This window comes from Cololabis saira, chromosome 10 (assembly GCF_033807715.1).
Source record: "Cololabis saira isolate AMF1-May2022 chromosome 10, fColSai1.1, whole genome shotgun sequence".
Classification (NCBI taxonomy): Eukaryota; Metazoa; Chordata; class Actinopteri; order Beloniformes; family Belonidae; genus Cololabis; species Cololabis saira.
This window is the reverse complement of record NC_084596.1, coordinates 1,331,838-1,345,483: the sequence shown is the minus strand read 5'-3', so window position 1 is coordinate 1,345,483 and position 13,646 is coordinate 1,331,838. Positions and strand designations below refer to the sequence as shown.

The following is a 13,646-nucleotide window of genomic DNA, read 5'->3' as shown; positions in this document are numbered from 1 at the left end:
TTATATATACAGGATTCTCCTATATTATATATATATATCTATATATATATATATATATATATATATATATATATATATATATATATATATATATATATATATATATATATATATATATATATATATATATATTATATTATATATAAATACAGTTTACCTCTGTGAACAATGGCCACTCCCGGTTCACAGGCTCCCTTATGTCAGACCTGTGAAGTCAGGATGCCTGCAGAGGATGCCCATGACATGTGCCGGCTGTGTTTGGGACCGGAACATGCCCGTATGTCCATGCGGGACCCGTCGGCATGTATGAGCTGCTTCATCTTGCCGGCCAGGGTGAGGAGAGCTAGAGCTGAGTCATTCTCTCTGGACCCCTCAGGCGGTGGTCCGGCTCCAGCCAAACGACAAAGGCGGTCGGTGGGGGACGGCACGTTGTTTACGCCACCTCCGGAGACTACGGTGTCCGTGCCACCGCCCGCATCAAACTCTAATGCCGCCTCAGTGACCGAGCAGCCTGTCGAGCAGCCTATGGACGATGCGGCGGAGTCGGAAGATGAGGTTGATATTCTTGGGTTTGACTCAGAGGGAGAAGACCCCTTCAGTCAAGGAGAACAGGGGGAGGCGGAGCAAGAGCAGGGGGAGGACCAGGAGCAGAGGGACCCTCCACCTCTCCTGCATGAGATCATGGCTCGCGCCGCTCAGGCATTGGGCGTCGAGCTGCCAACCGAGCATCGCCGGGGGGCCTCCCGGTTTGCCGATGAGGATGAGGAGCAGCCACGCCCCCGAATGGTCCCGTTACTGCCGGATGTAGAGGATATTGTCCTCTGGCAGTGGACTGACCCGTCCATGGCCCGCAGGTGGTCAGGGCTGTGTAGACAGCTGTCAAATGTGAGTGACAGTCAGAAGATTGGCTGTGGGCCGGCTCCCGAGGTGGATCAGTCCTTGAGGGCTTTCTTCGCCCCCCCCTCCGCATCGGTTCTGGGGCAGCCGAAGTGCTCGGGCAAATACACTAAGCCATTGGACGCATTGCTTACTAGAGTGCACGCAACCACGGCGGTGCAGTCTAAGCTGGTCAATACGGGGTCCATCCTGGCTCTGTACCAGCGCCACCTAACCAAGCGACTGGTAGGCGGGGACTCCAGTGTAGCGGCTGAGCTGCATCGGGTGTCCTCGCTCTCGGCGAAGCTGATGCAGGAGCCGGCGGTGGCGTCCGGTAGGGCCACAGCCTCGGTTTGGTTGGCAAGGCGCCATCTGTGGTTGTCCCAATCATCGTTTGGTACGGAAGACCGGAATGTGCTGTTTAAGCTGCCGGTGGTGCCGTCTGCCATGTTCGGCCCGGACGCCAAGGCACTGCTCGAGGAGGCCCGAGAGGCCCGCAAGTGTGCCAAGGACCTGTCAGGAGGCCTCCAGAAACAACGGGGCCGTGGGCAGGGCTTCAAGGCTCCCCAGGTGGTGCCGCGGCGGCAGCCGGTACAACGGCAGTCAGATCAGGGCGACCTGAGGGTCCAGCTGGATGCTGCTCGGCGCGGGAACGCGGGACGCGGGCAGCGTTCGGGTCGAGGTCGGGGCAAGGGTCCCCGTGCGGCCTCGTCTCGTCCCTGACAGTTGGTGGGGCCCAGCCCCCTCTTGCCGTCCCCTGGCTCAGACCTTGTTCTGGGGGACAATCGGGGCCGACCCCTGGGTAGTTTCCACCATGACCCAGGGGTATCGGGTGCAGTTTCTGCACAAGCCCCCACAAACAGAGTCCGTCACCCTTACGGTAGTGACAGACGCACAGCAGAGAGCGGTGGAGATCGGCACTCTCCTGGCGAAGAGAGCCATCAGGGAGGTGCCGCAGACCAACCGGCAGGCTGGGTTCTATTCCCATTATTTTCTCGTCCCCAAGAAGGATGGGGGGTTGAGACCGGTTTTGGTCTTGAGGGGGCTCAACAAATTTTTGAGACCCCTGCGTTGCAGGATGCTGACGGTGCCGAGGGTCCGTCAGGTGGTTCTTCCGGGCGATTGGTTTGCCACCATCGACCTAAAGGACGCCTATTTCCAAATTCCAATCTGGGAGGGTCACAGACGTTACCTCAGATTTGTCTTCAACGGCAAAGTCTACGAGTTCTGTGTCCTTCCGTTCGGCATTTCTTTGGCCCCGCGCACATTCACGCGGTGCATGGATGCGGTTTTGGGTCCCCTGCGTCAGGAGGGCATGCGCATCCTGAATTATCTGGACGATTGGCTGGTGTGTGCTCGCTCAGCGGAGCTATGTCGCGACAACGTTGCTCGACTCCGGCGGCATCTGGATCTCCTGGGCCTGCGTCTCAATCTGGTGAAGGGCAGGCTTCAGCCGTCGCAGTCCACTGACTTTCTGGGCATGTGTGTGGATTCCAGGGCAGGGACACTGTCCCTGACTCCGGTGAGACAGGCTGCCATCAGGACGTGCTTGTCTCACTTTCGGCTGGGAGCCAGAGTGCGCTGGAAGCTGTGCCCCCGCCTGTTGGGGTTGATGGCGGCCACGGTGAACATGGTGCCCCTGGCGCTCTTGCATATGCGGCCGGTACAACGGCGCTTCCTGGGGCTGGGTCTCTGTCCACAAAGAGACGGGCAGGCCAGGGTGTCGGTGACACGCAGGATACGGCTGGCTCTCCTTTGGTGGGAGCAGCCCGCCACTTTGACAAGGGGCAACACACTGGGCCCTGTTTTGCGTCGCCAGGTGGTGTCTTCGGACGCCTCCCCGGTCAGCGGTCGCTGGCAGGGTCATTGGTTGGCTCAGCATATCAATGTGTTGGAGCTGCGTGCGATATATCTGGCGCTTCTCCACTTCGGGCCAGTCCTGGCGGGCCGCCATGTGCTGGTGCGAACAGACAGCACGGTGGCAGCAGCGTATGTCAACAGGCAGGGGGGCTTGGGCTCCCCTCGCCTCTGCAGGATGGCGCGGATACTATGGGACTGGGCTCACCCACGGTTCAAGTCCCTGAGGGCGATGCACATGCCGGGGGTCGTGAACGTCGCTGCGGACCGACTCTCTCGGGGGGGCCCCCTCGCCACGGAATGGAGGCTGCATCCCCAGGTGGTGCAGCAGATCTGGGACCAGTTCGGTACCGCAGTAGCCGATCTGTTTGCGTCCAGGGCGACAACACACTGTCCCCTGTTCTTTTCCGTGGGGAGGGACGACCCTCCGCTGGACACAGACGCGATGGCGCATCAGTGGCCCCGGGGTCTCCTCTACGCTTTCCCTCCCTTTGTTCTCCTTCACTCGGCCCTTCAGAGAGTCCGGGTCGAGGGCGTGGGCCTCATATTGGTGGCTCCCTATAGGCCGCAGATGTTCTGGTTCTCGGCGATTGCGCCCCTTCTCCAGGGTCAACCATGGGAGCTTCCGGTGTGCCGGGACCTCCTGTCGCAAGCCCACGGGACTCTCTTTCATCCCTTTCCCCGGGGTCTCAAGCTCTGGGCCTGGCCCCTGAAAGGGCCGAGTTTCTAGCCATGGGGTTGGCCCCGGCTGTAGTGGGCACTATGGAGGGGGCCCGGGCTCTGTCAACGACGAGAGCATACGTCTACAGATGGGGAGTGTTCCGATCGTGGTGCGATGCGAGACAGTTAGATCCTCTGACTTGTGGGGCTGGTGACGTCCTCCTGTTCCTCCAGGGACTGTTGGAGGCGGGTAGGTCCCCTTCGACTCTCAGGGGTCGTGTTGGGTCGTGTCGGGCCGCGCAAGCTGTCGGGGGACAGTTGCGCCCTTATTGCCCGGTTCCTTCGGGGCGCCCGTCGGGGTCGCCCCTCACTTAGAGGGCCGAGACCACCCCCCCCTCCTTGGGATTTGGGACTAGTCCTGGCGGCGTTGCGTCACGCACCTTTTGGGCCCCTGGAGTCGGTCGAAATTCAGTGGCTCTCTTTCAAGACGGCCTTCTTGCTGGCTATCGCGTCCGCGAAGAGGATAGGAGAGCTCCATGCCTTGTCGGTCCATGAAGACTGCTGCCGGTTCCTGCCGGGTGATGCTGGGGTGGAGCTGCGGCCGAACCCAGCTTTCCTACCGAAGGTGCGGGAGTCCCAGACAAGTCAGTCCTTGGTCCTGCGCCCCTTCAATCCCCCGCAGGGTGGGGACGCCGAATTGCAGACGTCTTTGTGCCCTGTCAGGGCCCTGAGGGCCTACATTCAGCAGACTCAGGCCTATAGGGCGACGGACCAGCTCTTCGTCTGTTATCGGCCTAACTGTAGGGGTCAGCCGGTCTCGAAGGACCGGCTGTCTCATTGGGTCGTGGAGACGATTCTGGAGGCTTACAAGCAGGCGGGCAAGCCGGCCCCGACCCGGGTGCGCGCACATTCAGTACGAGGCGTCTCTACCTCATGGGCTTTGTGGCGGGGTGCCTCGTTGTCCGAAGTTTGTGCGGCAGCCTCTTGGTCTGCGCCCTCCACATTTGCTAGGTTCTACTGCATGAATATGGCAGCCGGCACTCCGTTCGCGGAGCGTGTCCTGGGCGCTGCGCAGTAGAACAGCTCGTTCTCACCTTGCCTCCGGTCGCCTCGGTTTGGCTCGGAGTGATGTTGGGTTTTAAGCTAGCCGTGCGTCTGGCCGGCTATTTTACTTTATTGACTGGCCTTTGCGTCTGGCAGGGCCAGCTGGGCCTAGGTTGTGTCTTGCGCCTAGGCCGTGACGTCTTATTTGACTGACCTTTTGCGTCTGGCGGGGTCAGCTGGGCCTAGGTAGCGTCTCGCGCCTAGGCCACGAGTTATACGGCTTTTGCTGGCGGAGTTTTTTCGATAGGCGGGCTCATTTGGGGTTGAACCGCTTTGGCTGCCGCGGGGCGGCTGGTCTGCTCGTTCTTCGCGGTGTGTCTTACAGCGTTCCCATACAGATAAATGAAATTAATCTGTAGTGGAGAGTCAGTCTCGAACACGAAAGAGAACGGAGGGTTACACGGTAACCCAGGTTCTCTGAGTGGAGAGACTGACTCTCCACACAAGAGCCGCTCTGAACGTCGTGTCAATCAAAAATTTAATCAGGGTGGCACTGCCCACGGGGGGCTTATGTAGCCCCGTGATTGGCATGGAGGCAGGGCCACCAGTACGTGTGTCTTAAAGAGGTATTCCACGAGACTGCCTCGTTCGAGGTCAGTTCCCATACAGATAAATGAAATTAATCTGTAGTGGAGAGTCAGTCTCTCCACTCAGAGAACCTGGGTTACCGTGTAACCCTCCGATTTAACACACATGTTCTGGTTGTGTCCTGCCCTGGTAAATTACTGGTCCACCATCTTTAAAACGTTATCAAAAGCACTGAATATTGATCTTCAACCCGATGCTGCTATGGCCATATTTGGTACCACAAGTGTTAAATATACACTATTAAAGAAAAGCTATAGAAATATTATTGCATTTACAACGCTGCTTGCAAGAAGAAGAATACTATTGCACTGGAAGTCAAAAAATCCACCCATCCATCCAAGTGTCTCTATGGTTTAGCGATCTGACACATTTCATACAGTTGGAAAAGATCAAATATACTCTCAGGGGGTCCAAGGACAAATTTTTCTCTGTCTGGGATCCGGTGTTACTGTACATCAGCAAACTTAGTACTGTGCCCACTTAGATATCGCATAGCAGCCACCTGTATGTGTGTGTATATGTGCTTATGTGCATGTTGACTTGCTATAGTCATTATTGGTCTGTTTTATTTGTTTTTTTGTTTTTTTTCATTCAATTTTACAATTCTGTTGGTTAGGTGTCCAACCTGTTCAGGGGATGGGAGGGCAGGGGTGTTAAAATATAAAAATGAGCATTGTGAACCTTTTTGTATCAGTATCCATGTGCTGTGCTATAAATGCTCAATAAATAAAATTATCAAAAAAAAAGAATTTACTTGCAAGGAGATCAGTCGAGACGTGTAAGATCTCCAACATACTCTGATTTGTCTCTGCTGCTTCCTTGCTTTTATTCACTCTGGGTGTTCCCTAGTTTACGGAGCTGACTGTGCCCCTAAAGGGAGGGGAAAAGGGAGTGGTCGCAGTCAGTGGACAGGTATAGATTGTTCTTGTTTAGCAACAAGAAGTTTCCTCTTCTCTGCAGATTTCTGCTTTATGCTGACAATTAGGAAACTTCTTGTGCAGCACTTTTTAATCACTTAACACAGCATTGTTTTATCAGTGCGTCACAGGCGTAAGCAAATCATCATACGTTCTGTTAATAGCAAGCATGATAACTTATTACTTATTTACAATAATTCCAACACTGTGTTTGAACATCAACACTTTCTTTCTTTCTTTCTTTCTTTCTTTCTTTCTTTCTTTCTTTCTTTCTTTCTTTCTTTCTTTCTTTCTTTCTTTCTTTCTTTCTTTCTTTCTTTCTTTCTTTCTTTCTTTCTTTCTTTCTTTCTTTCTTTCTTTCTTTCTTTCTTTCTTCTGACAAAAGGAAGGCCTTTTTGCCCCCCTAAACGTGCCCAAAAAGTCACCAAATTTTGCACCAAAAATGTGATATTTAATGGTTTACATTAATGGGCGTGGCCTAACGGCTCAACAGCGCCCCCTAGAAAACTTTGTGCCTCAAGCCCCACGATACGGTTTGACGTACATGCACGAAAATCGGTACACACCTGTATCAGTACACAACTTAAAGAAAAGTCTCTTGGAGCCATGGCCGAAACCCAACAGGAAGTCTGCTATTTTGAATTAATTGTGTAATTTTGGCGCAATTTATGGCATTCCTTCAGCAATTAATACGGCCCGAACCGTAACGTGCACCCAGCTGTGTTATACATCAAAATGTGTATCTCCATCCTGCGACAACACGCATTACTTTTCTCTTTCAAAAACGTTACTGTGGCGACGCTAGACACCAAAAACCGCGCCCACCCTTCATCTGATTGGTTCAGACAGAAAAAACTTTGTGCCTCAAGCCCCATAATACGGTTTGACGTACATGAACGAAAATCGGTACACACCTGTATCATGTCGCAACTTAAAGAAAAGTCTCTTGGCGCCATGGCCCAAACCCAACAGGAAGTCGGCCATTTGGAACATTCTGAATTAATCGCGTAATTTTGGAGCAATATATGCCATTCCTTCGGCAATTAATACGGCCCGAACCGTAACGTGCACCCAGATGTGTTATACATCAAAATGTGCGTCTCCATCCTGCAACTACGCGCATTACTTTTCTCTTTCAAAAGCGTTACCGTGGCGATGCTAGACGCCAAAAAGCGCCCCCCACCCCCCTCCCTTCATCTGATTGGTCCATATTTGATAGTTCTCCAAAAGTCACCAAATTTTAAATGCAAGCCAGGCCTGGTGATAAATTTGATATTTCATGGTTGCATTAATGGGCGTGGCCTAACGGCTCAACAGCGCCCCCTACAATACTTTTATCTGCCATAACTTTTGAAAGGTTTGCATAAAGAGTCGTGGGTGGTGTCATCGGACTCGGGATTGAGTCCTTGACCATAATTGGGGAAAATTAGCCCCGCCCCTTCTTCTGATTGGTTGTCATTATTTTCTGACTATAACTTTTGAATGGTTTGACATAAAGAGTCGTGGGTGGTGTCATCGGACTCTGTATTGAGTCCTTGAGCTTCGTTGACCTGAATTAGCCCCGCCCTTCTTCTGATTGGTTGTCCCTATTTTCTGACTATAACTTTTCAATGGTTTGACATAGGAAGTCGTGGGTGGTGTCATTTCTGATATGCTTATGGGGGGCGGTGGACGTGAGTGTGAGGGCCCGTTCATCGCTGCTTGCAGCTTTAATTATTGACTTATGTCTGTCTGTCTTTAATTACTGCTTTTAAAGTTCTTATATTTTCAAGTCATTTTTTTAATGTTTTTATTTTAAGCCCTTTGAGTTTTCTTGTACATGAAATGTTATACACAAACTTTCCTAAATGACTTCATGATCTCTCTTTAATCTCCTCTGCAGACTGAGTGGTTGTAACCTCTCAGGGAACATCTGTCCACTTCTGTCCTCAGTTCTCAGCTCTCAGTCCTCCAGTCTTACAGAACTGGACCTGAGCAACAACGACCTGCAGGATTCTGGACTGGAGCAGCTGTGTCCTGGACTGGAGAGTCCACACTGTCACCTGGAGTCTCTCAGGTCAGAATCCACCAAGTGTTCAACTGGTGACCGTTACAACTGTTTGTTTTATTAGATCCCCGTTAGCTGCTGACCTTTCACAGCAGTTTCTCTGGGGTCTCATCAGAATCATCAGCTGAACTACAACATTATCATTAATTAAAATACATAAACAAAATGCTCACAACTCAGAGACAACAGACACTAGGAAACCTCCTAAAAGTAAAAAACAACATTATAATCAGCACAATGGCATTATGACTCTACATTTCCTCTTTTTAAAGTCAGGATTTACATTTTCTCATCACACTCTCAAACACAATATTTTTTTTTTTTTTTTTTTTTTTTTTTTTTTTTTTTAAGTTTTCTAATTCAAGATCTTTTTATTAAAATTTTCACAAAGTAAAAAAGGTGAAATGCTGCATGTCAATTACAAACATTTTGATTAGGCATGGGCATGTTAATCATAGCATACACCAGTGTACAGAATATAAAAAACAATTAAACAGTATGAAAAAATATAAAATAGTAACAAAAACAAACTACAGACCAAACTAATCCCTCCCCTGTCACTGCCAGATTACTAATCACAATATGAGGTCACTCTATCATCAAAAGCCTGCACTAGGAATATAAAAGAAATATGAAGTATAGTTCACAGGGTCTGGAATGCTTCTAGAAAAGGTCCCCACACTTTCTGGAACTTATTTGATTGCTGAAGCGAGTATCTAATTTTCTCCAGTTTTAAGCAGGACATGATGTCTTCCAGCCATTGCGCACGAGTAGGAGGGAAGGGATCCTTCCACCTGAACAGAATTGCCCGACGAGCCAAAAGGGAGGCAAAAGACAAAGTGTGCCCCTGTGCAGTGGTTAACTTCCTTCCTCCCTCCATGACCCCAAACAGGGCAGTCAGTGGGTTTGGTTCTAATCTGATTTTAAGCACCAGAGAGAGAGTATGAAATACTTCCATCCAGTACTTGTTTAGACATGGGCAGGACCAGTACATGTGGATGAGAGAGGCTTCTGCTACTTTACATCTTACACAGTATGGACTAATATCTGGGTACATGGAGGATAACTTTGCTTTGGAAATATGAGCCCTGTGTACCACTTTAAACTGAATTAAGCAGTGACGTGCGCACAGGGAGGTTGTATTAACCAGTTTGAGTATGGACTCCCAGGTATCCTCTGATAAGGGAAGCCCTAAGTCCTGCTCCCATGCTGCTTTGAGTTTATCTGTAGGGGCACTCCTAAGATCCAGCAACATGCCATAGAAAGACGAAATGAGCCCCTTTTTGAATGGGTCTGTGGCAAGAACTTTGTCAACTGTGGTCAAGCCTATCGATGCACCAGGGCTGGGTGTCTGGGAAAGAACAAAATGTCTAGCCTGAAGATACCTAAAGAAATGTGATTTTGGAAGGCTGAATTTACTACTTAACTGCTCAAAAGATGCCACGGTGCCGTCTATGAACATATCTCTAAAACGAATCATACCCCTCCTGTGCCATTCCTGGAAGGTGGGGTCCTCAAGGGATGGTTTGAAAAAGTGATTTGATGCAATGGGGCTAAGAAGAGAGAAGCTGTGAAAACCAAAAAACTTCCTAAATTGGGCTCAAATTCTAAGAGAATGTTTAACCACTGGGTTTTTGATTGATTTAAGTGAAGGAAGTGGAAGTGAGGAGCCGAGTAGGGAATTGACAGGTCATCAGTTGGATGTAACTCCATCGCCACCCAGTCAGGGCGGTCAGCGCCGTCGCAGTAGAAGGACCAGAATGCAAGGCAGCGCAGGTTAGCAGCCCAATAATAATAACGAAAGTTTGGGAGGGCCAGACCACCTGCAGACTTAATTTTTTGAAGGTGAGTTTTGTTCAAACGTGGCCGTTTACCCCGCCATAGGTATGTAGATATAACTGAGTCAAGGGACTGAAAAAAAGAACCAGGAATAAAGAGTGGTAAGGTCTGGAAAAGGTACAAAAATTTAGGTAAAATGGTCATTTTAACTGAATTGATGCGACCCACAAGAGACATTGACAGGGGTGACCATTGTGTAAGGGTTTGTTTGGTCTCATTTAACAATGAGATAAGATTCTCTTGGAGCAGGTCTTTGTGTTTCCTTGTCACAGATATGCCTAAATAGGAGAATTTGTCATTTGCGATTTTAAAGGGAAAATTGGAAAGGTCTAAAGCATGCGATTCGAGATTGGTAGGGAAAAGCTCACTTTTGCTGAGATTCAGTTTATAGCCTGAGAGTTTCCCAAACTGACTGAGAAGTGACAGCGCAGGGGGTAATGAGGCCAGAGGGTGAGAGATGAAAAGCAAGAGGTCATCGGCATAAAGCGAGACCTTATGTTCCCTGCCACCTCTCCAGATACCGGACACATCCTCACAAGATCGGAGCGCTGTGGCAAGCGGTTCGATAGCCATGTCAAAAAGCATGGGACTAAGGGGGCACCCCTGACGGGTTCCACGATGCAGATTAAATGGTTTTGACCGTTGAGAGTTAGTACGAATTGAGGCTGTTGGGTGTAAATAGAGAAGTTTAATCCACAGAGCAAAGTTCGGACCAAAACCAAACCTGTCCAGCACAGCAAAGAGATAATCCCATTGGACGCGATCAAATGCCTTCTCCGCATCCAGAGAGACAACGCATTCAGGGATAGCCTCAGAGGCAGAGTAGATAATATTGAACAGTCGCCTTGTGTTGAAGTAAGACTGCCTACCTTTAATGAAGCCAGTTTGGTCTTCAGATATAATTGTGGGGAGGGCATTCTCCAGCCTATGGGCTAGGACTTTAGCTAGGATTTTAGCATCTGTGTTTAAGAGGGAGATGGGCCTGTAGGAGGCGCATTCAGTAGGATCCTTCCCTTTTTTAGCTATGAGGGTGATGCAGGCCTCCGAAAAAGAAGCAGGGAGGGAACCGTGGCTGAAGGATTCTGAAAGAACTGTAGATAGCAGTGGGGAAAGCAGAGTAGCAAATTTCTTTAGAAATTCCGCCGGGAAGCCATCAGGGCCAGGACATTTACCCGACTGCAGTGAAGAAATGGCTCGAGTAATTTCCATCAGGGATATCGGTTCTTCTAATGTCTTCCTTAGATCTGGTGAAAGACTGGGAATACTAAGACTATTTAAAAAGTCCGCAATCTCATCTCAATCAGTCTGAGATTCCGAGGTGTATAGCTGGGTATAAAAGTCCCTGAATGCTTCATTTATGAGTAAGTGGTCTGTAGTTACATGGCCATTTGGTAATCGAATCTTAGAAATATTTTGTTTAGCCTTAGAGCCTTTAAGTTGGTTGGCTAATAATTTGTCAGATTTGTCAACATAAACATAAAACCTGGTTTTACTTTTCAGAAGTGACTGTTCAATTGGGTGAGTGGTGAGCAGGTCAAATTTAGTTTTAAGTTCTAGACGCTTTTTGTAATGATCTGGGGATTTAGTCCGAGAATATTCTTCATCGACCTCTTTGATTTGGCGGGCAAGGTCTGATCGCTCCCTATAAGATTTTTGCCTCACCCTAGCAGTGTAGGATATAATCTGTCCCCGGAGATAAGCCTTGAGGGAGTCCCAGACAGTTAGACTAGACATTCCTGGAGTCATATTCGTGGATAGGAAAAAGGCTATTTCCGTTTCCATAGATTTAACAAAATTTGTGTCCGACAGCAGAGTTGAATTGAATCGCCACTGTCTGTCTCTCTGAGGTAGGTCAGGAAGGGACATGGTTAGAACCACAGGAGCGTGGTCGGAAATGACAATGCTCTGATAAGCACAGGAATGAACCAGGGGAATCAGTTGATTATCAATAAAAAAATAATCAATCCTCGAGTATGTGTGGTGCACTTGTGAGAAAAAGGAGTATTCTCTGTCACATGGATGTAAAGAACGCCACACATCACAAACACCGTAGTCAGAAAGGAACGCCTGAATAAGACGGGCTGACTTACTTGCTGTGCCGGGGTTGGTAGAGGATCGGTCTAGGACTGGGTCGAGCCAGCAATTAAAATCACCACCCAGTATGAGAGAATATGTATTAAGGTCAGGGAGCAGTGAAAACAGTCGTTCAAAAAAGACTGCATCATATGAATTAGGGGCATAAACGTTCACAAGTATGACCAATGTATTGAATAATTTCCCAGAAACGATCACGTAGCGACCAAACTTGTCAGAAATCACATTGTGCTGCTCAAATGAAACATCCTGACTGATCAGAACTGAAACTCCTCGGGCCTTAGCTTGAAAGGAGGAGTGAAATCTCTGCCCTGACCACCTCGGGAACAGGCGGCTATTATCAGAACTACGAATATGAGTTTCTTGTAGAAAGGCTATTTCTGTTTTAAGGTGTTTTAGATGTGAGAAGATCCTCTTCCTTTTAACAGGGTGATTCAGACCCTTAACATTCCAGCTCACCAACTTCAAGTATCTACTCATAATATCTAAGAAGAAAAATTAGGTGTGCACAATGACCTAGGCAAAAAAAAAGAGAACGGAAAGGAGGTTGAATGTGACCCACATTGAGTAATGAGTTGAAAAGAGTTAATGCAAAGTTTCTGGCAGTGACATATCCCCCCGACCCACCCCCCCCAACTAAGACAGCTGCTATAGAAAAATAAAAAAAAAGCAGCAAGCTCTTCAAAACAAACAAAGTGCAATAACGCATCTTCCAATCCTACACACTAATAGCTTTTGCTCCCGTATCATGGGTGTATACCTATTAGCACCTTAAAACGTGTAGATATAAATAAAAAAAAGGAATACCCTCTCAAATCTTGACCTGGAAGTCCCGATATGAGCCCAGAAATATTTGTACAAAAATATAAAATATAAAACGTCCGACTTAAGCAGCGTAAAAGTAAGGTTAACAGCTTACAATTATTACAAAACTTATAGGTAAATCGGAAAAGCTTTTTCTTTTTTTTTTTTTTTTTCTCTCCCTCTTCACCACTTATTTTCCCCCTTCCCTCAAATAGCCAAAAAGAACTGCAAATTAATAATATTTGCAAAAGGGCAGTCAAACTAACAACAGAGAAAATACTGGTTGTCGCGGGGTTACTCACCCTCCCCTCAGGAATAATGTGGCTCACGTAAAAAAAAAGAGAGAGAAAAAAAAGTCAGTCCGTGAGCGTCAGTGAGCCGCACCGGGCTGCAGGCGGAGCCGTGGCAGCCTCCAACGGTCCCGTTACGGCGGGTTTGAAGTTTTGCTGCGACTCGTGATGAATTTGCGCGCCTCATCCACGGAGCCGATCCACTTCCTGGCCCCCCCGGACAGCGTGAGCCGGAGCCGGGCGGGGAAGAGCAGAGCCGGCCTCAGACCCAGCTGGTAGAGCTCCGACATGACTCCGCTGTATTCCGCTCGTTGGCTGGCAACTTCGGGGCTGTAATCCTCCACTATCCGGATGGGGTGGCCGCGATATTCCACCTTTCCTCTACGGCGCGCCTCCCTGATGAGGATATCCTTCGTCTGGTACCGGTGAAGGCGGATGATGACCGGACGCGGTCTCTGTCCCGGGGCCGGCTTGGCGGCGAGCGAGCGGTGCGCTCTGTCTATCTCTGGCGGTGACGGCAGCGTATCGTTCCCGAACACCTCACACAGCAGCTTGGAGAAGAAAGCCGCC

General features: G+C 49.2%; 1 protein-coding gene across 1 annotated transcript in view; it reads left to right on the top strand.

Annotated features, from left to right (window-relative positions):
• The window catches only part of LOC133451734 (NACHT, LRR and PYD domains-containing protein 3-like), a 43,568-nt gene that overhangs the window by 21,859 nt on the left and 8,063 nt on the right, over positions 1-13,646 (top strand). Inside the window, exon 5 of the mRNA XM_061730876.1 lies at positions 7,885-8,058. Within this exon, the coding sequence (XP_061586860.1) occupies positions 7,885-8,058 (174 nt within the window). The remainder of the gene's footprint in view (positions 1-7,884; positions 8,059-13,646) is intronic.